General features: G+C 44.8%; 1 protein-coding gene across 1 annotated transcript; it reads right to left on the minus strand.

Annotated features, from left to right (window-relative positions):
- Positions 1-3,624: 3,624 nt before the first annotated feature.
- On the minus strand, positions 3,625-17,218 carry PPAPDC1A (phosphatidic acid phosphatase type 2 domain containing 1A). The gene is made up of 2 exons (XM_008593018.1): positions 17,046-17,218; positions 3,625-4,192 (listed from the first exon to the last, which is right to left on the minus strand). The coding sequence occupies exons 1-2, from the start codon at positions 17,092-17,094 to the stop codon at positions 3,993-3,995; spliced, it is 249 nt and encodes an 82-aa protein (XP_008591240.1). The 5' UTR covers positions 17,095-17,218; the 3' UTR covers positions 3,625-3,992.
- Positions 17,219-25,470: the final 8,252 nt, after the last annotated feature.

The following is a 25,470-nucleotide window of genomic DNA, read 5'->3' on the forward strand; positions in this document are numbered from 1 at the left end:
GTTTCCTGAAACTCCTCTTTCACTGAAGCCAGCCCTGCTCTGTCTGCATGCACATCACCCTCTCTAGCTACCGGTTATCCTTTGCACCTGGTACACAGGTATAAGCATTATTTTGCCTGAATTGTTTCCATGTGAACCAAAACATTCTGTGATCCTTAAGAGGCCTGTGGGCCTCTGCCTTGGATTGAGTGTCCCCCCAAAACTTGACCCCCACTATGACAGTGTTACAAGGGTGGGAAATCCTACTATGGTAATTGAACGGTGGGGCCTTGAAGAGGTGATTAGATTCTGATGACCATGCCCTAATGAATGGATTGATAATGGTGGTCATGGTTCTGAGGGCCTTAAAAGGAGAGCACATGAGAGTCTCTCTCTCTCTGCTCTGCCTTTCTGCCATCTGAGAACCCCGTTTGTTGCCAAGGAAGAACCTCATCAAATGTGTACCCTGGACTGTGGACTTCCCAGTCTCGGGAACTATAATAAGCAATACATTTCATTTGCTTACAAAGTACTCAGTTCCAGGTATTTTGTTATAAGCAAAAGAAACAGATTAATATAGCCTCTTTCAGTCTTTTCATGGATTTTTCTAATTCACACTTTTCTCCAGTAATTCAAGTTTCCGTTGGCTCAATCTTATTTGGATTGCTGGAGGTTCTCCCTGCTCCTTTCCTGCACCTCTTCTTTCCAGGAGGCTTACCAGGACTAAACCTTGGTGTGTAGAAGGCTTTCTAGCACCCAGAAGCTGCTTTTCCCATGTGCCTTTGCCACTGCAGGTGGGCCCTCCTGTCCCGCACAGCGGGTGGCTGCAGCAACATCTGGCTTATGTTGAGCACCTCTCAGAAATATTAATTTTTACAAAAGTCAGTGAATTTTATTGTAATATTAATTCTACCTTCTTATAGTGGGAGCCAGGGATCCCTAAGAGAGTAAATTGTACCATGGCCTACTGGAGGCAGTGGCAATTAGAGAAGGGATTATAATTCAATTAGGGTTTTTATACTTGATTACCATAACAGTATTGCCAGTGAAATTCTCCTTGCTTATATTAGAATGACTCTTTACTCTCCAGGGATGCTATAGACTGAACATTTATGTTCCCCCAAAGTTCATATGTTGAAATCCTAACTCCCACCTTGTGACCATAAGGGGAATGTCACTGGCACACTGAAGCTGGGGGAGCAAGAGGATGGAATGGGCCGGGGGTCCTTGAGACCACCTATCTTTCGAGTTCTTGTTACTTGTAATATTAATAAACCCTATTGATCAAGTGGCTTTCAGTTGGGTGTTTTGTTAGTTCCATGCTAAATCTCAGTGCCCAACATAAAATCAAGCAGTTTTACATAAAAATGCAGATTCATGACTTCTGTTGAAAAATCAGAAGATCAGGAAACACTGGGCTTGCCTTCCTTCCTGGCAACAACAGCCTGGAGCTAAAGGTCAGCACCATTTCCCTGAGGTGTGTGCTCTTTAGTTTTCTACAGTCTCCACTATTCCCTAATGCCCCCCACATGCCTCATTCATTGCATTCCTTCCTAGTCCCTGAATAATTTGACCTTGTGACCACTGATCTCTACTATGGACTCTGAGTGGGTTCACTCATAAAAGGAAGAAAGGTCTTGCAGCCCACAGCTTCCAGGGTGGGCTCTGACGATTCACATTGTGCACAACCTGCTTTGCCAGAGAGACTGACTTAGTAACCCCTCACAAATGCCCTCATTCATAGCCATTTTATTGGTGCATTAGGGAGTTACATTGCCTTCACATTAGTAGAGCAGGAAATTAAAACATATAGATCCACAAAAACACCTGCCTTTTGTGAACTGGCTTATGCTGTTAATTATGGCTCCCTCAGGAGCCATATGCTTCATGTTGTTACATCCTTTGTAATTTTAATTACATTTTAACCAATGCTTTTATATGGTCTGTTTTAGGACTTTTAATGTAATTATCACCCTTAAGAATTCTGGGGTGGTTTTTTTTTTTGTTTTTTGTTTTTTGGGTTTTTTGTTGTTACTTTGGAGAGTCCTTCCTTACCATTTATGTTTAAATGTAAGTAGTTATATTAAATTTACACTTCATGGTCCAGAATTTCAAGTCATTATTAACTGAAGTATAATCCTTTCACTTTTCTCCTGTTTGCTATTGAGGAACTTGGGTAAAACCAGAATCTAATAAATTTGGGCTATACCAGATTGTTTTTTTAACAGTAGCAAAGGGTCTTTTTCCTGTATTTCTATTTTTCACTTTATTTTTGAAAATTATAGACTTTTTATTTAAATCAGAATATTGTTTTATTTTCTAATTTAATAGGAATCTTAGCTCTGGATTTAAAATTATGTTTTATGAATTGCTACGAATTAGCTTTTAAAGCATCTCACATTCATTTTCAAAGTTATCTGCAAGCATAACTGCTGTATTTTAAAAAGTCAATGGTTTGTCTTTGGATGGAAATCAAGCCTTCCCCGTCCCTTCGTCACCCACAAGACAATCCCGTGACTCTGTGCCAAAGCCAGTTTGGAAGGACCACAGCTGGGGAGGCCTGTGCTGAGGCTCATTGAAGAAGCTCTTTATAAGGTGGTATGTGCACTCCAGGGTTAATCTCATAGCAGAAATGGCTGATCAAACACATGCTGATGGTTCCAGCCAGCACACCCAGCCCTGAGCCGCTCAACTGACAACAGCCTGAGTCGTCTGAAATGCAGTCTGTTACACTAACTGCTGGAAAGTGACAGTCTTTGGACATCAAAGGTGCATCACCTCACAGCATCCAAGCTCAGGAACCTGGAGAACCACATAGTGCATCTGATCAGAACTGAGTGAAGGGAATGCTCACTGCTTTAACAGATGGCCAAGGAGCAGCATGCTCTATACACAGACCGAAGAAGGTTAATACTGACTGGCTGCATTCAACAATGCAAAGAGCTGAGCTAGAGATGTGGCACATTCTCGTTTCTGTTCTTGTCCCTTCTACCAGAGCCCTATCATGCTGAAACACTTCCTGCTTGCTAGACAGAAACAGAAACATGCCACCACTTGAAGAACTCTTAGAGCAGAGCTCTACAAAACTCAGACCCTACAGGGGAAAAACTCTTACTCTGAAGATGCTTCTTACCTCTAGTGGCCACCCAGCCGTTCCCTTGAGATGGGCTCAAGGCACTGATTTCCTGGTCTATAAGATTAGTCACACCAATTCCTACAGAGGCACCAAGTAAGGCCATCCTCCCCCCAAAACAGGGGTACTATTGAATTCTCTGCAATGGGTTGAGCTACAGAACTGGTTCACAAACCTAGACTGGAAGATTGGAAGGACATTGTACCCACGACCTTCAGACAACTGCAGTGACCTCCTTCCCCACACATGCTCTCATGCATCTTTAATTTCATTGTATTTGCTGGAGATCTATGCATTTGTTTCTAGATTCAACGATTCAGAAAGCCCTACAAATGCTAAGGCCGCAGCTCTGAGTTTCAAATGCATTTCAGAGACATATGGTATGAGAAGCGATGGCTCAGAAAGCATCTGAGCCCTTGCTTCCAAGCTCAGCACCTGGAATGACCTACAGAGCTGGCTTTGGCCTCAGCAGTGAAGCCCACTGCATCACCAAATGACCTCAGGTGCATTGGTTGGCGGCAACACCAAGCCTTCCAGGTGGGAGGTTTTATTATGTTTCACAACCATGAAAACATAGGAAGGTGGCTGTTACAGCAAACATTCCAGATAGAGGAATCAGCCGAGCTACCCCAGACCACCCTGGCAGTGTCCTCCCCCACGTCCCTCAGAGATCGTTCCTGGTGCCTTTCCCTTGCAAATTGGAAAATGTCGTAAGTAGACATCTAAAGTAGCAGGAACGCCACCAGCGAAATGAAGCAGAAGGATAACTTGGAGAAACAACTGATGAGAAACACACTACAGAAAACCTTTTCTATTGTGTTATGATGTCAGGGTGGAAGAGTGTGCCTGGGGCTCAGCGTCCATTCTCCCAGGACACTAGTCATACGGGACCCTCGGTGATCCCCTCCAGAGGCGAGCTGGGTGTGCTATCGGCTGTGGGCCTCTCCTCTTTCTTCAGCGAGGTTGGGACTCGGAGACTGACGTACGGTTTATGACAAGCTGTGTTGGCCAGAGGAGGGTAGTGCTGTCTGTAGCAAATGTATGCAAAAATGAGGCCAATGACTCCACCAACAAAGGAATCTAGGCAAGAAAGAGCAAAGTGGAAGAAACGTGTTACTCTTCATTCAAAGGTAGCCAGTTGTGTTTTCCAGAGAGCATTTTTCCCACCTGCTCCAGGCACTGGCTTGCTTTTAGGACCCCCCTGAGAGACTATAGGAAAGACAAATCACCCGGAGGTACAGATCTTGGTGGCCTCTGTAAACTGTCATCATTTTTAGCACTTAAACATCAAAAAATGACTACTTGATTCTCTCTTCCCTTATTTCTTTAACTCACACCTGAGCAATACATGAACTCAGATTTGTATCCCCGATGTTTACAATCAATTCTAAGTTCTGGAAGAAGAATGCAAGCCATCTCTATAGGATCTAAATACCGTCAGGAGCTGTAATTTCTTTCTCTTTAGCAAGTTTCCACTGGAGTCCTGTGACATTACTAGTGTGCCACAAAAACCCAGTGGGTGTGCTGGTCTTTGCCTCACAGTAAATGGCTTCCCAGGGATGAAATGAACCTTCTGAGTCACAAAGTGAATACAACATTTTACAATACGCCAGAATCGGCAAACTTCACATAACTCCAGTGGGAGGGGCTCCCTCCCTCCAATGAGCTGCAGATCTCACCCAGTTGGGGAGGTAAGGGTGGACGGACAAGGCAGGAGGGTTCACCTGTGGGCAAGACAGGCCCCCCACCAAGGAGCAGCCCAACAGAGACCTCATGAAAGCAGCTCACCCAACAGCCCTCGCTTAGTGTGTACGCACGCCTGCTTTAAACTGTGTCTATGAATTATTCTTGCCAAAAAGATCCTAGCTCAATGGAGAACCTCCCCTAACAAAAGAAATTTGGAACTCTTCTTAAGGTTGCTGCTATACCCTGGTGGCTCCCACTTGCACATTTATTTATTTTTTCCATTGATGGAAATATTTTTTTTTCTTTTCTTTTATCAATATACAATCTAGTTGATTTTTGTGTCCCTTTACCTTGTTAAATAGCACAAACTTCTATAGGCAGGTAGCATCAGCCCCATTTTCCCCAGAAGAACTGGGCTTGAACCATGATACTGTAGCCTGCACTGGTCCACAGTATGTGCTTGACCCTGCCTGACAGGTTCATTCCAGGCTTGACAACCACGTGACTCTCTGCAGTCCCAGCCTTCAGAATGCAGCCGGCCTGTGGGCTGAAGGGTGTGTGCACCTGGGTTCGGGCAAGAGGCAATGGTTTTCCTTAGTGATCAGTGCTCAACCTCCCAGTGCTGGGAAACTACTCTGTCTCTATGCAGTGTGTAGAAACTTCAGTTTAAATCACAAGCGAATTCCCCTGTGTTGCCTTTAGGTGAAATTTTGTGTGGCTGTCAAGGAAATGTATCTTTCAAGAAGGCAAACTGCTCAGTGTTTAGATCTGTGCACCACACTTAGCAGTCTTTGGGGGATCCCATAATAGGTATACTGGCTCTAAATAGATCAATCAGAATAATTTTTGAGGACAAGGACAATATTTTTGTATTTCATTATCTTTCATAGAATGACTTCTACCTTCAGGAGTTCTACTAGGCTAATAGTAAAACACAAAAAGTTATGTAATGAATAGCTTTAAATTCTTTTAAATAAATTTAGTAATTTGGTGCATGCAATTGTATTGATCTACAATAGCAAAACAGACAAAGAAGCATCAATAAAAGAAAATCTCTTTTAGACGTTTCTGTGATGGTAGCGTAAACATCAAGTGTCTGCTCTGGACACAGAGGTTAGTGAAGTTCCTTCAAGTGCAAGTAGATGAAGCCATTCTCCTGCTCGGTGGAATCCCTCCCATTGCTCTGAGAGGACCACCCAAGCCCCTGCCAACCTTCCCAGTCATTTCCCCCTCACTCGTTCTACCAAAGCCATGGTCTTCCTTTCTGTTCCTCAAATACACCTGCTTCTTCCTCTGTCATGGCTCCACACGTGCTGCTCTGATTCTGGACTCCTGGGAATCCCTTCTCCTCACCCCCTTTCCTATTCAATTTCTGTTCCTATTTCAGAGCTTGACTCCACATCATTGTGCAACGAAACCTCACCTGACCTCCAGACTAGACCAAGTCTCCTAGGTACAAACTTCAATAGCTCCCCTTCATTCCCTGTGCAATCAGAGTGTTGAATACTAATGAACTGCAATTTTTAAATGTTTAGCACTGGACTGTAAACTCCATGAGGACAGGGATTGTGTCTGTCTTGTCAGCTCGCCTGACACCTTGCTCACAGCTGAATTAAGTCTATTGAGGGAAATGCATGCACAGTAACTCAGGGGTTAGAGTCAGTTGCATTCCTGTGTATCCTTGGGCAAGGCCTTTCCCTCTCTGGTCCGCTGTTACCTCATCAGTAACATAAGAGCTTTGAACAAGTGCATGGTGGCTCAGAGGCCTTCCGGTGTTAAGTGTTCTGGGAATTTGATCCGCTGGGTCAGCCTACTGAGGCCACGCATTGAGATTATTTGGAAACTCTGCCAAGGTTTGTTTAGAAAATGGGTCATATCCTTGGATCGGATAAAACATCACTTAGAAACAAAAGTCATTCTAAGTGGTGAAAGAGAGAGAATAAACAATCGTCACTGCTTCCTCCCCGGAAGAGCTCAGCTCTAAATAAGTGGTGGACTCAGTGTGACTGCATGGCAGCCATGTGGCAGAAGGTGAGAAATACTTACTAGTGACTTTGTTCAACACTTGTCAGCAGCAATCAAGGCAGGAGGGGAGGGCAGGATGGTGAGAGGGACAGTGGTGACACTAGGAGGCTGTGGGCTTCAGTTGGCTCACCCATCCTCACCCCTTCCCAAGAAGGAACTATTGGCCACGTAGAGGCACCAGGAGCCAGCACCTACACTCACCCCCCACCCAAGAATCTTCCATGCTGAGGAATTCTTAGCAGGGGAACCCCTACCAGGGCAATTCAATTCACCTCTCTGAGCCTCAGTTTCCCTATCTCTCAAATGGAGATCTCAGTATCTACCTCACTGAGTTGTGACGATAATTTAATAGTATGGTATTTCTAAAGATGATGTCATATAGCATGTCAAAACAAGACCTAAAAAAATAGGTATTCTTAAACCGTCCCCCTCACATCCCACTTCAGAACTGGGGGGGCTTGCTGATCCTTCCCCACCCTTCTCCTCACATAGCACCTTAGCACTCTAGACTTCTAAGTTCTTCAGCATGGCCATATTTTCATAGCATTTTAAATAAACTTCTAATGAACTTAGGAAACATTTGTCACCCAAGACATTATAAAGCAATCTGTGCCATGAATTTTTGAGTAGCGCCACAAGACATAATTAACATGATTAAAGGACATTGCTCAAATGAAGAATCTCTTCATGTAGCCTATGGCCACCAGCTCATAAAGTATGCCAGGGCTTTTTCTAGCTTAAGGTCTTAGAGTTGTGTTATTGTTGTGTTTTTCCTCTAACTCCAGGGAACAGCTCCACGGGGTGTTCTTTTTATTAGCATCTAAAATGATCCGCAACCCCTGCACTGGAGCCATTGACTATGGAACAGACCAAAGAGCAAAACCTGCAAATAACACTCTTCCACATTCTGTTTTCTGTAACACGGCATTTCATTAGATCGTTGGATTCTTTCAATGATCATTGGATCATTGCCCAAAAGACATCCTACCATTCCAAGTACACGTTTCCCAGGCTTACAGACAGAGCAGTGCACAAGGAAACAACGACTCCTGCCCATGCAGTTTTCACACTTCATGGGAGTAAAAAGTGGTATCACAGGTGCTGTGGGAGTTATCAGAAGTAACAAAGGCCATGAGAGGTCTCTCCAAGCCACCTTAGTCATTCAGGGCTTTGTTTATTACAAAGGTGGTCAGCAAGATCAAAACAATAACTTACTTACGAAGAAGCTTGTCATCATTTGCCTCATATGGGCTATGGCTGTTGTGACAAAGTCACACTCACATCCTGTTGACTGAAAAGATGGCAGGGGACAAGTAGGCCTTATTGGGGAAAAAACTACTTGGGGTTGACTTCACAACTGGAAGTCCCAAAATGGAAATAAATGAATCCCAGTGTCCCTGGAATATAAAATACTGCTGCTCCTTACTTAATGCTGTCATTCATTTGACACACATGTACTGCATGTGGATTGGTGTCAGGCATCATGGCTGGTCCTAGGGCATGATGCTGAACAAAACAGACAAGTCTCTGCCATCCCAGGGTTTACAGTCCTAAGTGACAAGATAGATGTTAAATAATGACAGCCTTATCTGAGTCACAGCTGTGATAAGCACCGTGAGGGAGAATGCAGAGCCTGTGAGTTTGCCCAGCAGAGATACCCGGGCTAGTCTGAAGCAGAGGGCTTCGCTGAGGACACACAAGCTAAGACCTGAATGATGAGCAAACATTAACCAAGGGTCATGGGGAGGTAGAGGCCACTATGGCAGCTGCAGTTTTCCAGGCAGAGGGAAGAAGATGCAGGAAGTCATCAAGGAAGGAAGGGGTTTGGCAAATTTGAGAAACTGAAGGAAGGCCCATTTCTTAACAGAGAGGTGGTGTCTTTGTAAGACTGTAAGACATAAGTTGACCAGTCATCTGGTATGGGCCTGAGAAAAATGTTCTCCACATCCCTTTGTGGTTCTATTGAGCCCTTAGAATGGACCAGGGGTCGTAAACCCTCTCTGAGCTACCATCTGTGCACCCTGCAGCCCCACACCTACCCCTCAGTATTGTACCCCATCTCCAAGCCTGTCTCCCCTACTACACGGTATTGTCTCAGACTCGGACTGCCTCTTTCAAATGCATTTCCCCAGAGCTCAGCAGAGATTTTAATTCAGTAAATGTTTGGTAAGCTGAGATGAGCTGAACAACATCTACAAGATGCTCTAAAGAATCAACACCACCAGCCAGAAAAGGCCACGTATTGTATAGTTCTATTTACACGCAGCGCCCAGAGTAGGCAAACCCATAGAGACAGAAAGCAGATTAGTAGTTGCCAGGACCTGGGGGTGGGGGGATGAGGAGTGACTCCTAATAGGAATGGGTTTCTTCTGAGGTGAGGAAAATGTTCTGGAATTAGTGGTGATGGTGGCACAATTCTGAATATATAAAAACCATTAAAATGTATACTTTAAAAGGGAGAATTTTAGGGCTGAGAATATTAAATAAAGCTGTTCTTAAAAAAGAAAGAAAATCAGTATCAGATGGGATCCAATGGTAGTGGAAGAGTGACTTCAAATAAGGTAACCTGTGTTAAAATCCTTATCTATAAAATTGCCACAACACCCACTTCTCATCAGGTCAAAGGACAGGAAAGGAACTCACAGGTTTTAGCATATCAAGGTCCTGGGCTGGGCTCACCTGCTGTGGAACAAACAAGCAAAGAGGCCTCTGAAGATGCACTGTCACATCACTGGGAGGAACACATCCCTTGCTGTCACCACGGCAACGCCCAACATCACTGAGATGGCTTGACTTGGGACCTTACATGCCTTGGGCTCTGTGACCCAAGATACTAAGACAAAAACCAGCTCTGGCAAACTCAACTTCTCCATGTGATTTTTTGTTGTTGTCGCTGTATTTGTTGTTTATAATTTCAGTAATTCTACTACTAGTGAAGTGTCCTGTTTTTGTGACTTTGAGGTACTGTAAAAGAACTTGTGTAACACGGTGGATGCACAATCCACGTGGCACACTGGGAGCTAGAAGGGTGGCAGTGTGTCCGTCTTACTCAATACTGTGCCTCCAGCAGAGAACATGCCTGGCACACAGACACAAGAGAATGAATGAATGAATGAATGTTTAAAGTATGATTTTTTTGTTTATTTTTAAAGGAAAAAAACTTGCAGGGAAAAAAGTTAATTATAGTAAAACCAGTATAAAGAAAAAATGATACTACAGGTTGAGTATCCCTTATCTGAAATGCTTGGTACCAGAAGTGCTTTGGCTTTTGAATCATTCAGATTTTGGAATATTTGCAGCATACTCACCAGCTCAGCATCCAGAATCTGAAATACCCCAATGAGCATTTCCTTTGAGTGTCATATGGGTGCTCAAAAAGTTTTGGTTTTGGAGCATTTTGGATTTGGGATTTTCAGATTAGGGATACTCAACCTATAGTAAGAAAGAAACACGATTTAGTCAAAATCATTCATTCATTTGGCACATATGTATTGAGCACTGTTATGAGTTGGTATTTTGTCCTTTCAAAAGATATGCTGAAGTCCTAACCCCCAGTATCTCAGAATATGACCTTATTTGGAAATAGGGTCTATACAGAAGTAATCAAGTTAAAAATAAGGTGGTTAGGGTGGGCCCTGATCCAATATGACTGGTGTCCATATAAAAAGGGGAAATTTGGACACAGAAACAAACACATATAGGGGGAAGATGGTGTGAATAAACACAGGGAGAACCCCATGGAAAGGTGGAAGAATTATGCTGCCAAGGAACATCTGGGACTACAAGAAGCTGGAAGAGGCAGGGAAGAATCCTTCCCCTCCAGATTTCAGAGTTAAGGGCAGCCTTGCCCACACCTGGATTTCAGACTTCCAGCCTCCAGAACTGTGAGATAATAACGTTTCTATTGTTCTATGCCATCCATTTTATGGTACTTTGTTATGGCAGCCCTGGGAAATTCACACAAGGAATTACTATGTGCCATGCCAACAAAAGAGACAAACATCCTTGCCCACTTGGAGATTACACTTTAGTGCATGGGTCATTAAACTATGTGAGCCTATTCACTTACATTTTATCTACAGCTACTTTCATGTACTACAGCCAAACTGAGTTGCCGCAACAGAAATCGTACGGCCACATAAAGTCTGAGATATTTACTATCTGACCCTTGGCAAAGTTTGCTAAATCCTGTTCTAGTGGACCTATCCACTAGACAATAATAAGTACATAATTAATTAATTATTTTGCTGGAAGGTTAATTGAGCAAGGGGAAAAGGACACAGAGGGTGGGATTTGGGCTGCAATTTAAATGGGGTGATCATCACAAGACTGAGAAGGTGACACTTGAGCCAAGATTGGGGGGAGGGGAAGGGAACAAGCCACGCGCACATCTGAGAGAAGAGCATTCCAGGCACCAGGAAGAGCCAGTGCAAAGGCCCTGAGGTGGGATGGGCCTGGCCTGTTCAGGAACAGCAAGAACACCAAGGCTTGGGGTACCATGAAGGAGGGGGGCAAGTAGCTTGAAATAACATCAAAGACGCCCTGAGGACCAGGTCCTGCAGGCCACTGCAGGACGTGACTTTGATGTGGAATGGGATGGGGAGTCACCAGAGGATCTCAGCAGGAGGGACACGTGCTAACTCCTGGTTCTAAAGGTCCACTCTGGCTGCAGTGTGGGGGGCAAAGGGTTAGGGAGGAAGACTGGCTAGGGGGCTTTCGCACTAATCCAGGAAAAGAGTGATGAACATTGTACCGGGGTCAGGAGTGGAAGTTGGATTCTGGAAATATTTCAAAAGAGAGAAACCACAGAAAACCACGAAAGCTGAGAGGAGCAGGATTCCCTTGGGAAAATGAAGTAAGGTTATCATGATCCTTGGGAGCAATGAGCATCCACCTCCCCTGGGAACTCAGCACCAGGACAGCTCAGAGCTGACACGGAGGCAGAGAGGGGACAGAAGTCCTAACTGGGAAAGCCTCTCTTGAGGCCCAAAGCTCCCCACCTAGTGGGTTCTGATTGCAGGGAGAGGCAACCTGGGGGCTGCAGACAGCTTGTTCCCTCCCGAGGGGATGCCGTATGCACTGATGCAGAGGTGGGTGGACTCATAGGGGCAGTCAAGGCCCAGAGGTTCCCAGACAGAGCAGAGCTTGGCAGCCATACAGGCAGCCAACTGTGGAGGGAAAAGGAGGTGACATCAGTTCATGTGGGACCAAGGATGTCAGAGGGAGAATCTCAGTGTTTTTGTTCTACCCAAGGCTGGTGAGTTTTTGGTGGGAACAATAATATAGTTCCAAGAGCTCCTTTTCAAATCACTTCATTTAGAAAAGTCTAGAGATTGCTTTCAAGGGAGGCCTGATTAACAGTGTGTGTCCCTCAGCCATGTGTGTTCCCTGTGTGTGTGTGAGAGAGAGAGAAACAGACAGAGACAGAGACAGAGGGGAAGGGAGGGGAGGGGAAAGGGAACTCAGGAGAGAGCTGGGCACCGCAGGACGCCATCAGGCTTTGATGAAAAGGTCTCTCCAGAGGGAACAGCTTCTGCCTGGCTGTTCTGAGGCCAGAAGTCTTTTGTGGCACATGCAACAGTCCAGTACAGTGTCCAGTCCCCAAAACACCCATATGTGCAGGGTTGATAATCTGAAGATTATTATGGCTGAGGGACACGCCCTGTTAATCAGGCCTCCCTCAGAAGCAATCTCTAGATTTTCTAAATGAAGTGATTTGAAAAGGAGCCCTTGGAACTATATTATTGTTCCTACCCAAAACTCACCAGCCTTGGGTAAAACAAAATATGTAAGTTTATTTCAAATCACAGACCCTTCGTGGCCCAGTCAGGGAAGCACGGCAAAGGCAAAGGCAGTCGTCTTGAAAACTTTGGCCCAGTCACAGAAAGACATCTGTGACCTCAGCCTGGGCAGGAACAAATGACTGTTTCTTCCTTGAGACACGTTTCTCTGGATTACATCCAGAAGGAGACAATCTTTCTGATAACACAACACCACACAGGCACCTGCAGCTACTTAAAATAATCTATGATTAGAGAAACCAGTGTTGGTTAAAATTTGCAACAACATGGATGGACCTTGAGAGAATAATATTGAGTGAAACGAGTCAGGCAGAGAAAAAGAAATACCACATGTTCTCACTCATCGGAGGGAGCTAAAAAAAACAATCAAATTAATTCACCCACAAACACACACATAAAAAAAAAACCGGGGGGGGGGGCGGGGAAGAAGATATAACAACTATACTTTTTTTGAAGTTGTTACAACAAGTAAACGGAAAGGACATTCTTGGGGGGGAGGGGAGAGAGGGAGGAGGGCAGGAGGTGTCGGTGATGGGTCATAAAAATCATATACATTGTATATTGACAAAATAAAAATTAAAAAAAAAATAAAAATAAAAAGTTCCCCCCAAAACTGAACTCACATGAGGACAGCCTGGATCCAGATGCAGAGATTTGATGGGCAGAGGGTTGGGGAGGAGGCAGGTGATGGGCAGTAATAGAGCAAACAGCACACGCATGCCACTCCCAGCTACAACTCCCCACTAGCTGGAAGCCTTAACCACACAAGAGTGCGAGTACAGGCAGAGCTGGTCTAATGACAGGCTCTTATTTCTCTGCATTTGTTTTCTCCAACATGGGGATTCTACAGGTTTTCGGGCTCAAAAACACATGGTTAATCATAAAGGTGAGTCTCTTTGTGAGTCACTGAGCTTTGTGGTTAGCACCATCTGTGAAATTCCTCAGCCTCTAGTTGACCTGAAAGCCACCATGTCACAAAGACATGGGTAACATCTGCCACATAGGAATGTAGTATTGATCCTCTGGTTTTATTTCTGGGGAAGTTCAGCGAAATTTTTCATGTGCCATGGCCTGATCCCCTATATTTTTCTCATTTAGTAAAACAATAGACTTGTGCATTTGGAGTGGGCTGGGGAGGCAGAAAAGACTAGAGAGGTGTCAATAACAAAAATCAGCTATGATAATGGGCAGAGCAGCCATTTGAGTTTACGGGCTATTTATGGGATGGGAATAGGTAATCAAGTAATGGGGTGTATTTCCACATTAGGCACAGATACTTAAATCAAAATTGAAATGGAGTCATAAAATCTCAGAATATTAATGTTGTTAACTAGAGCCTATAATGAGAGGGACTTGGTTTTTGCTGATGTCCGTGGGCTCCATATGAATTCTCATCATGATAATGGCCTCTGTGCACGGTCACTGGGCAGCTCAGTCAACCAAACAAAAACAAGTGATTTATCTCAATCAGGAATCCTGCCTCAAACATCCATCTACACAGCAGGCAAAGGTCCCACCGTCCATCCCTTTTCCAAGCTGGAAACCTTTGAGGTCTCCTTGATTCCTCCCTTACTTACTGAGTGTTGAATGAATAAAATTTTCCACTCCCTGAACATTGCTGTTTCTTGACATGTAACAAGAAAAAGAAGGATGGAGCTGGGGTACGATGTAGATGAGTTTCTCAGCCTTGGCAGTATTGACATTTGGGGCTGGATAACTATTTGCTAGGTGGAGGGGGGACTATTTTGTGCTTTGAGGGATGTTTAGCCCCATCCCTAGCCTCTAGTCCTCTACCCATTAGATGCCAGTAGCATACCCCCACACAAGATTTTGACATCCAAAAAGATGTCTCCAGACATAGCTAAATGTCCTCTGGGAGGTACAATCTACTCCTCCAGTTGGGCGTAGACAGTGACAGAGAGACTCATGAAGGGGAATTCAGGTAAAATAAGCCTGACTCAGAGCCCACTAAATGTCCAAGGACAGGCATATTCCTCTCCTGGCTAACTCTGGGGTACAAACTGAGCAGATAACCACAGAGCTAAACTGGTGCTTGGGCCATATCAATGACCTGTACCAAAAGATGCATCTTCAGTTTTGGCTACACAAGTCTATCACGACATAGTTTTAGTTTGCCTCCTAATATGGCCCTAAAAGTCATTGAACATAAATTCTCTTGTTTTGCTTTCTACCAGCCCACACAGCATTAATATTCTCCCTTTACTGTCCAAAGTTCCTTTGTGTGCCTGTTGAATAAGGTGGTTTTGATGCCCCAGTTGCTGCAGGCTTTGGGTGCACCAGCCGCATCAGGAGCCCACCGTTCCCTAAAGCCAAGAGCTGTGCTTCTGCATTCTCTCACTGTGGCCACACTACACGGCCACCGCTAGGTGACGAGTACCAAGCAGGTGAGGGCCAGAGAGCGCTTAGGAGAAGCCAACTCATGTCTCAGGTTTTCAGTGTGAGTTCACTACACAAAGGCTCTCACTGCCTCCCAAGATAAAGGAAAACTCTATTCAGTTCTGAAACCCTTAATCATTCCCCAAATCCAAAGTGGTGAATAAAAGAAAAAAGCCAGCATTCATGGCTTACAAATAGATAGTGATCCAAAAGTATGTCTGCCTCTGAGTCAGTTGTTTGGAAAGCAAAACACGACCATTCGAAGAAATAACGTGCTAAGCAGCAGTGATATCAATTTGCATTTGTGTAGCATGTTTTCATTTACAAAGAAGTTCATATCCCTTATTTCATTCAATCTATGAAACAGCTCTGTGAAATATTTGAGGATTATTACTCCTGTGCTCAAAGAAGAAACTGCGGTTCACAAGGGATAAATGAGAAGTGGTCCAAAAAAGGCCATTTGACTCATAATATCCTTCATGAGGAAATGCCCTAATCATGTGGGCAACAAGATTCTGTGGGAAAACGTGCCTAGTTCCAAAAATGCAATGGGCTCGTCCTTGTCACTGGTGGCTCAGTGGCTCTCTCCCTCCTTTGCTTTCATGACATAGCTTCATATTATCCGGAATGTCATCCAAGTCATTGACAAAAACAGAGCAGGGGAGAGCTCAGGTTCCAGCCCTGTGGCCCTCTACTGACCCCCTACCCCACAACCAGGAGGGCCTCAGACCTTGGCCAGCAGTTGATGCTTGCCGCATCCACCTGTCCAGCCCATGCCTCAACATCTCCTCCCCACAACCTTCACCTTCCAGCTCAAGTTGCTGCTGGAGGCACATGGCACGCAGGGCACCAGCTCCAGGAGGGTGGAGCTAGTGCCAGAGGAGGGGCAGGAGAAGCTGGGTTGGCACTGGCAGGAGCACGAGGCCTCCAGATGGGGGAGAAGAGGCCCTCAGCTAGGAGCCCCCTTACCTCTGGCCTCATCTGCTCCTCCCTACCACTGGAACAAACCCCCGGGAGAGGTGAGAGGAGGGGGGTCCCACAAGGCAGCTGGCAAAGATAGAAAAGAGGGAGGAGAGGAACGCGGCCAGGTGGCAGCAGGACAACAGGAAAGGAAGAGGGGGTTTGGGTCACAGACCGATCATGGAGGGCCATTCATCCAGGGAAGCTGGATTTAGGCACATTGATTTTGGTTTGTTTTAACTTGACATATACAATGGTTCTCAGACTCATCAGACATGATAGGCTTGCTTGTCAATCATGAGGATTCCTGGCCACCACTCCAGACCCACCCCAAGAGTCCAACTGCTAGGTTAGGGCGGATGATCAAGGTGATCTGGCGATTGCCCTTTGGGGAGCTCTGCTCTGGACCCTGCTGCCCCCAGAGGCCACACCCCTGCTCCCTGTTTGCTGTGACAGGTGGTATCTTTCAGGCAGATTGTGAGCTGTAGTTTATTTGCAGAGCAACATGGCATGGTTTAGTTATATTCCAGGAAAAAGCCCCTCACTTGCTTTGTGTTATTTTGATTTTTAACAAGTATCCCAGGACTGACACATGTAGGTAAGCCTCGCCCCAGTCTTGCAGCTGCTGCTCAGAATGCTGCTGGAGTTGATCCCTGGGCTGGACGCACCGTTTGGAAGAGCGTCCGCAGTGAGAAATAGGTCCTTACAGGCTGGATTTGATATGTGAAAGGAGCCAAAACCACTTGGCACCAAGTCTGAGGACAAAGGCAAGTGATCCAGCAGGGGAACCACATTTGGATGTGAGGCCAGTGGCGACTCTAAACTGAAGGACTCGAGCAAGGTCTCCTTGAGTGCCAATTCTTTCCCCAGCAAGGGCAGCATGAAGGTAAAACTCCCTTGAACAGGCATATTTGCTTCAACACTGTACCGCTCTGTCATTTCAGGCTACTCTGGTTTCTGACAATAGGCATCGGTCCTCCCCGAAGCAGTGCATTTCTACACCTGTCCCTGGAGGGGAGAGGCAGACGGCTGTGAAGACTGGAGAGGCTCTAGGCAGGACTCACCTTGCCAGTGATGCTTGTAGTCGCACATGCGGGACAGGGCGATCATCATGGCACAGTACAAGGGCAAGATGGCAGCACAGAGCCGCCAGCTCTTCCCCCGCCCACTCTCAGTGAAGCAGTGCAGCTTGCCCGCCAAGTAGAAGGTCGTGAAGCCGAGGCCCGAAAAGGCAACTGCCAAAGAGAAACAGCAGGCGTTACTCCAGCAGGTGGTGAGTGGCAGGGACTCAGTCTGCCATCTTGCACACCCCCAAGGGGCAAGGCCATGTTGGCACCAGGCACCATCTAAGCAATCTGTGCTCCTGCTAGAACTACGCTGGCATTAAACTTCCAACAGGAGAATGATCTTCAGGCTTGCAAAGGATCAATGCCTATGCTATTTCATTCATCCATTCATTCAACAATGATTTAATGGGTATGTGCTGTTGCTAGACAAGCACTGAGCCAGGTGTAGGGAATAAAAAGATGCAAGATGTGTCAGATACTATCTCTGGTGCCAAGGGGTTCACAGTCTAGTTGAAGGACATGGATATGTTAATAGATCATTTTAATGTAACGTGTTACATTCTATAAGAAAAAAGTGCGTATAGAACAAAAGACAGAACTGCTTAGATTGGAAGGGTGAGGGAAAGTATGGGGGAGAGAGTCCCAGATGTTTGGCTTGGGAGACGGAGTGAGCCATGGTGTTCACTTAGGTGGGACCAGCAAATGCTACGGAGGAGTGGGTTTTATAGAGAGTCCAGTGATGACAAATACCTTGTTTTCTCTTAGAAATAATGTTTATTGTTTTTTAGAACTGCAAAGACAACTCACAGTGGTGCTTTGTTTAAATCCATTGTCAAAGCATGGAGGTTGGGTATAGCATGTTTAAGCCCCAAGCTTTTTATCCAATCAGGTTTAAAACACAGTTGGAACACAGTGAGATTTAAGGTAGGTCTTCCATGGGCTTAGAAAAGTAATCCTCAACCCTGGCTACACATGGAGTCATCTTTAATACCTGGGAAGCTTTAAAAAATACAGATAGCCAGTCTGTCCCACTGCCAGACATTCTGTGTATAGTGGTCTGGAATGGGCCCTTGTGTATGTGCACACCCATATGTGTGTGTGTGTGTGCATGTGTGTGCATGTGTGTGCATGTGTTTGACCTCTCCAGGTGATTCTAATGGCAGCCAAGGTTGAGCTTAGAGGCTTTTGTTGAAGGCAGACACCAGCCTAATTGAAACTTTCCTCTTGATTAGAAAATACTCCTGAGGGGGCAGATCTCACAGGTAATCAGCCCACACAGTGACTTGGTAAAATGGGTCTTATAAATATCTTATAAATACTCTAAATTCTAGTACACCTACAACCTTAAGAGACTGCCCAAAGCCTGAGGTGCAGCCTGAGCATCACGTGGAGGTTTGTTATAAATGCTGACTCTTGGGCTCCCCTAGACCTACTGAATTAGAATCTGCTTTTCACAGTTTCCACTAGTGATCTGTGTGCATGCTGCCATCTGAAAAGCTCTGGCCTAAATCACATTCATCAGCTTTATAAAAGAACTCTAAGAGTCCATTTGTAGGAAATAACACAAGAACAGGGGAGAGTCTAGATGTTCTGCTCAAAGTTATTTACAATTATGGAAAGACAAAGTGATCAGTGCAGAGGCATAGATAGGCAAACTGTGACATTTCCACTCAGTGGAGTGTGATGCATTTGTGAAAACTATTGTGATCATGTAGCAATATGGACACTGCTGAGGACACAATGTTAAATGGGAAAAGCAGGACCCCACGTTGCAGGTTCAAGATAATCATGGCTATCCTACGTAACTGAGTAACCTGCTCCTTTTCCAAATTAGCTCTAATAAGAACACGTCTTCTTAAAATGGGTCTCAGTTATGCGCACAAGCTTATACCAAAGTACAACTTTTACAGCAACCAAATGAAACAAAGTTGCAGTGGGGTTTTTTTCCTTTTTTAAACATAATATTAAACCAGGTTTATCCTGGGTATTAAAATGAAGCAAAAGTAAGGACATGTAAATGTGAGTGATATGTGCACTAAAACATTTCTGAATAATGATTAGCCCTCAAATAAATAGCAAAGCAGTGCCAGTGTATACTGAGAATTCTGCTTAAGGCAAGAATACATGGGAAACGGCACTGCCCAGCCCTGCTCTAGGTTGTTTGCAATGACAAGAGGGAATTAAGTGATTTACACAGTGTTCCAAAGTGGCTCCACTTGGCCACCATCCAGGTAAGCGCGATGGCTTCTTAATTCCCACACTCACCCACTTTGCTCTGTTTCTTCTATTCATTCACATTCTCCCACAAGGTATCAGAGTAGGACAGGGAGGCTGGACATTTGGTTCCAGTTGGTATTGGCCCCATCCCAAGCTCTGGAATAATGGACTTTACTGGAGTCATCAGCTCAAGCGACCAATACCACCCACACCTCCAGGCACATGCAGGGGACGGAGGTGGGAGGGGGCTGCCGAAACCCTACACATCAAGACCTCGGGCAGGTGGCTGGGGGACAGCTCCTCGGCCTCCACCTGATCTCCTTTGCCCCAGGAACTGTAATGTAGCCAGCTTTGGCACTGGGGCTTTGATTCATTCTTTGGAGAGCAGGTAAAATGCATCCTCGCCCACACAATGAGAGGCACGATCCACACAGCAGCCCCTTCAGAATGTTGAAGCCTCTGCTTCTTTGAAAAGGAGAAAGGATTCAAAGGCAATTGTAAAGGTTGCGTGTAACAGCCTAGATCCTGTGGCAGCTGGCAGTCTTCTTCAACACACACTATGGGGCTTCGAACAATACCTGTAAAAGCATCACTGTGTAAAGTCCTTACTTTTCTAGGTGACATGATGAGGCTCCAATTTCACACTAAACCTTATGCTTGTCACTTTCTCAATGACATTTATACAGTTATTGAGCCAAAGTAATGTCCTTTGACAAAGGAATTCTGCGGCAATTCCTTCTGGCCCGGGAGGCGCGTATGAGTTCTGGGAAGCGCTGATCCTTTGCAGTCCTGCTTTTCCAATTACTATCTGAGTAAGAATGAGATTCTACCAGGCCATACTGAAATAATATGATTCCATAGTTTTCTGCCACCTCCTTCTGTGAGATAAGGGGCTTTGGACTAGGATGCAGTCTCCCCAAACCATCCAGCTCTGAGATCCTAGGACTCTAAACCATCAAGGCTCAGATTCCAACTCAATTGAGAGAAAAAGAAAATAGGAAGGTTGTCAAAGACGTGCTTTCCAACACTGTACATACAATATCCAATTCTCTTCTGAAAGAAGACGTGCATCTGAGACACAGGGGGCTGTAAAACTTTTTTATTCTAGTGTAGAACAAGTTAGATGATGTTTGTTCTAAGTGAATGTCTGTCCCTCCCTTTAAACACAGTTCTAGCTTCCAGCTAAAAGTCCATTGACAGACAACTGGATAAGGAAATCGTGATATATATATATACACAATGGAATGCTACTCAGTGATAAAAAAAAGGATGAAATTCTGCCATTTGCAGCAGCATGGATGAGCTTAGAGAAAATTATGTTAAGTGAAATAAGACAGACACAGAAAGAGAAATACCCCATGTCCTCACTTGTAAGTAGGTGCTAGTAAGGAATAAAGGAAGGAAGGAAAGGAAAGACAGACCTCAATGTATTATTATGTACAATAATACATTGATCTTTCAGAAGGAAAGAACAAATCTATGGTTATTAGAGGTGGATGGGGGAGGGACGGGGGTGGGGAGAGATTGGGTAAAGGGCATAAAGTATAATTACAATTTGTAATAATGAATATGCTAATGATATTGATTTGATCAACACATGTTGTACACAGGTGATAGTAGTCAACGCTGTACCCCCAAAATATGTATAATCAATTATGCTTCAATAAAAATAAATTTTAAAAATGGAGAAACACATATAAAAGACTAAGTTTCTTGAGAGCACAATTGTGATTTTATTTCCATAGCAGCTAACATTTATCAACTGCTTACAGTATAGCGGATACCGTGCTGTTCAATTTATCTCACTTGAGATGACAGCAGAATGATGTCTGTATTAAGCAAGCGTCTCCATTTTACAGATGGAAATGAGTGAGTCCTTGAGGAGCTAACTGCTAGCCCAAGGTCACAAACCCAGTGGGTGGTGGAACAAGAGATATAATCCAGTTCTAACTCCAAAATCAGCACTCTCCACTCTGCCAGGCTGCTTCTCTAGGTCTCTGTTTCCACAGGGCTCAGGACAATGCTTAGCACTGAGTTGGCAATCAAATATTTGTTGACTATTATGCTGTTGATGCTAATAAAACACCAAGTCACTGTAGTTCAAAAACAAAAAAAGAAACAAAACTGAGAAATAAGCATTCAGAGGCATAGACAGGTCATTGAACATTTTGGAAGATGTGGATTATAAGATAGGGTGAATGCATTCATATCTCACTAACGTTATCAATTATGAAAATATGAGTAGAAAACTCCCAAGCCAGTGTGAGAGGAGGCTGACAGTCTACCTGTTTGGGTAGCAAACTTGTTCATTTGAGCTCCAGAGTCTAAACACACACACACCCACACCAACCCCCCCACATACACACACACCCCTACACCCCTTCACTATTGACAAAAAGAAAGAACAGTGATCTGTGGGAAGAGCCCCTTGCTTGCAGAGCCTGTAGCAGGTTTCTTGGCTGGAAGCAGCTGATTATAAATATCTATATGTTGATCTGGCTGTGAAAAGCAAAGATGCTCTAAACTAGGAAAAAGATCATGGTTTCCCACCTTGTTTCTGGCATGTGAAATGCTCACTCGGCTGTAGTCAATGAGAGAAGATAAGCAAAGCATCACAAAGCATCACATTCATTTGGGTGGCCTGAGAGAAGAATCAGTGATTCCTTTCCAGTGTTACCAGGCAGGCACAGGAAGGTGGCCCTGTTCACAAGATGCACCTGGCATCACTCTGGGCTTCAGTTTTCTCTATGAAATGGAGGCTGAACCACAGGGGTCACTGCATGAAGCCCATGGGGACGGGGAAGATAGTGAACACAAGTGAAGCAGTTGGATATTAGGGTCAACCTTCTTGCAACAGAAAATCCTCTTGGTCTTTTATGCCACAGTTGGTAGGTAGTCAGATCCAAGAAATACTTCACTTCCTGAAAAAAATCAATGGCTCCTCTGTGATAATAAGTAGCAATAATAAGCACCTGGCCTCAGTGTTGGACGACCACTCGGAGTGGTAGGGACTGCCACGTGGAAATGTAGGCTCTGAGTTACTATCAGTTTCCATCCTCTGACAGAAGAGGGAAATCCTGATATTTATGAGAAATGTTTCCATTTTTAAATGTCAACAACTGTTAAAAAATTAATACAGGGCAGACCAAAGGAATCTCATCTGTGAGCCGGCAGGTCTGGGTATGTGGCCTGCTGGTTGGAGACCTCACTCAAGTCCTGCCTTCCAGCACCAATAGTCTCTCATTTAAATGGACCTCTAAGCCTGAATTTAAAATTAGACCATCAGTTTGTCACTACTACACTAGAGAAAGAATCACTTGATAAGTTTGGGGTGATTTTATCTAAAACAATAGCAACCTGAAAATTACATTATGCAGATGATTTGGGGACTAAATAATCCATTCAGCAGCAGGAAGTACCATGTGTTGTTGAAGACCAGGGGCTTTTGAGGCAGACTGTGCTCAGCTCTACAGCTTAGTCCAATGTGAGCTCACCTCTTGGGGCCTCAGTTTCCTCATCTGTACAATACGGCTAGTTGCACTCAACTCACAAAGTTGTTGTGAGGATTAGTTAATGAGAAATTATAAGATGCTTAGCAGTGCTTGGCACGGAGTGATCACTCACCTAATATCTCCAGCTGCAGCAGCCACGGTTGTGCATGGCCTCCCTTCTGGAAAGCCCCATTTTGAAAGAGAAGCTTTCACAAGATCCACTTTTGCAGTCTGCAGCTCTTTAGTTATATAAGTGCTTATTCACTTAGAATCCTAGGGCCAGGTTCTCAGGCTTTTATAGCTTTACAGCCCCTGAGGCTCTCAGTAGATGTTAGCTGCTTAAATTGACAAACTTGAAGACTCAGTGAGATGAGGCAGCGTAGACGCCTTTCCTATCTCTCTCTTTGCATAAAGCCTGAAGCTCTCAAGTGAGATGGCCAGACAGCTAAGCACCAAGTGACCCATCACACAGGTTGTCTCCTGGATTGATTCCTCAGAAAGAAGTTCATTGTGTTGGGACCTACTTTAATCTCCATGCGCCCCCAAACCCATTAATGTGACTAGTTTCTCAATTTGTAGCTTCAATTTCATAGTTTCTCAATTCATCCTAAGATGCTCATTCTGTTTTCTTTTTCATGACAAATTATATTCACTAATATTTGAAATTATTAAGAGATTTCATTTTCAAAAAAGAACGAAGGATTGCTAGAACTCTTGGAGAACGTGAGACCATAGTACATCTATAACTCACACCACTCAACAGACCTTAAGCAAAGACAGTTATTTACTCTTTGTGAAATTATTGGGTGGAAGATCATTAACATCTGATTTAGCTACTCAGCCAGCATTACAATTTCAAGGGAAAATTTTGATGAAAATAACAAAAGACTCGACTTAATACCTACAGTGATTTTTTTTAAAATCTCACCTCTCCAATCTATTAACAAAGAGATTATTTTGCTCTGATGTAGGAGACAAAAAGTCTGTCTTTGCTGGGAGGAAAAGAATTCTCAAGATCCTTGAAATCTTCTGAATCTCACACCAATGAACCCTTTAATGTTTCTTTTAAGGACAAAAGTTCATTGCAATGGATGTAACTCAACAATATTCAATGTATCAATTAAGCCAACTAGATAATTTAGGGGAAAGGGTTTGGGTCCTGATTTATCTTAATAAGCATCTATACAGGTCCCACTAGACTATAAACTCCCTGATAAACTCCATGATGGCAGGATGTGCTGCCTTCTTTGCCTTGTATCTATAAAGTCTCACACACTGATTGGCACATAGTCGGCAGCACCTAATAAACATGTTGACTGAAGGAAAGACTGGCCCAATGGTATGTTACTGCCATCCATTCCTCCATTTGTCCTCTCGATGCCTATTTATTAACGGTCTCTCAAGCTAGACTCTGCTGGACCCTGGTGATGGGAAATTGCATAAGACCTAGTCCCTGCCTTGGAGGAGTTTTACTGGGGAAAGAAAAACTGTAACAACATGAGAAGCTCCACGGAGGGAATAAGACTGGAGCCTGGAGGACAAAGAGAGAAAAGAGGGTTCAAGATAACCTCAGTTGTCTGGTTAAATTCCTTCAAACCTACAGTAGAGTTGCCTCTGATGTCAGGCATGGTCAGAGTGGCTGACAGCCTCAGGTAGAATTACTTACTCGAGTACCATCAGCCTTAAGATTTAACAAGAACAGTGTGCTGGTGAGATGCTGAGAGCCATCTGCTAGGACAAAGGAGGTCGGGTGGACCCTAAGCACCCTGTGGAAGGCAGGTTGCGCCTGGAGCTGCTGAAGCCAGCACCACCTGACTGTCCTATCCAGAGGGATGGAGAGAATCTCTTCGTCCACTGAAGGTGAGCCAAGCAGACATGGTGGATAGAACCCCAGAGGTGTGAAATGAATTAAGAACCAACAGCTAGTCAGAGGTGGACTGGGGATTAACCCACAGGTGGAAAGTGCCCCTGTAGCACAGTGGTGTGGAGCTGGGTGTGCATCCTGGATGCAACACTTCCTATCTGTGAGACCTAGGGCAAGATCCTTAACTTCTGAAACTCAGCCTTGCCATCTGTAAAATGGACAAGCTAATACCTGTCCAACAAAGCGATTGGGAGGACCAGGGGCGGAGTGTCCATGATACCTGGACAAAGTACCCGGCACGCATTAGGCCCTTGGTGAAGGTCTAATCTCCTTTCCCTTCCCTCTGCTTCTTCTACCTTATGCCCTTTCTCAAAACCATGCTGCCTGCCCCAACTGAACCTGAGAACATGGAAGAGGAAACAAAGCAAAGGTACATACAAAGTCAACGAGGACATGAACTCTATGGCCCCAGCACCCGTCTGCCTGTTTGTTGCCATTGGATGCCCAACATCAGGGACAGTGCCAGCACATCACTCGTGCTCCATAAATGCAAGTGACTGAACAAGCTAATGAAATGAGGGAGCAGGAGGATAAAAGGAAAACTGGACCGATGAAGTGTACTCACGGGGGCTCTGTGGGAACACAGTGATGAGCACCCCTCTTCTGCCTCAGCAACTCCTACTCACTCTTCACTTCTCAGTCCAAATGTCATGCACGGGAGGGGCTGGGCCCGAACTGAATTCTTCTGTACTATATCCTACCCCCAGACACATGCACGGCCTCTCTCTCCCGCCCTCTTCTCGCTCCTCCCCCGGCCCCCTACAGAGTTCTCTGGGCTTTTCCTATGGAG

Source organism: Galeopterus variegatus, unplaced genomic scaffold (assembly GCF_000696425.1).
Source record: "Galeopterus variegatus unplaced genomic scaffold, G_variegatus-3.0.2 Scaffold8621, whole genome shotgun sequence".
NCBI lineage: Eukaryota > Metazoa > Chordata > Mammalia > Dermoptera > Cynocephalidae > Galeopterus > Galeopterus variegatus.

Excerpts from the sequence above, each read along its gene's own strand:
- PPAPDC1A (XM_008593018.1), bottom strand. The coding sequence starts at position 17,094 with ATGATGATCGCCCTGTCCCGCATGTGCGACTACAAGCATCACTGGCAA. Across the intron at positions 4,193-17,045 it reads CTACAAGCATCACTGGCAAG|ATTCCTTTGTTGGTGGAGTC; the intron begins GTGAGTCCTGCC and ends TTTCTTGCCTAG.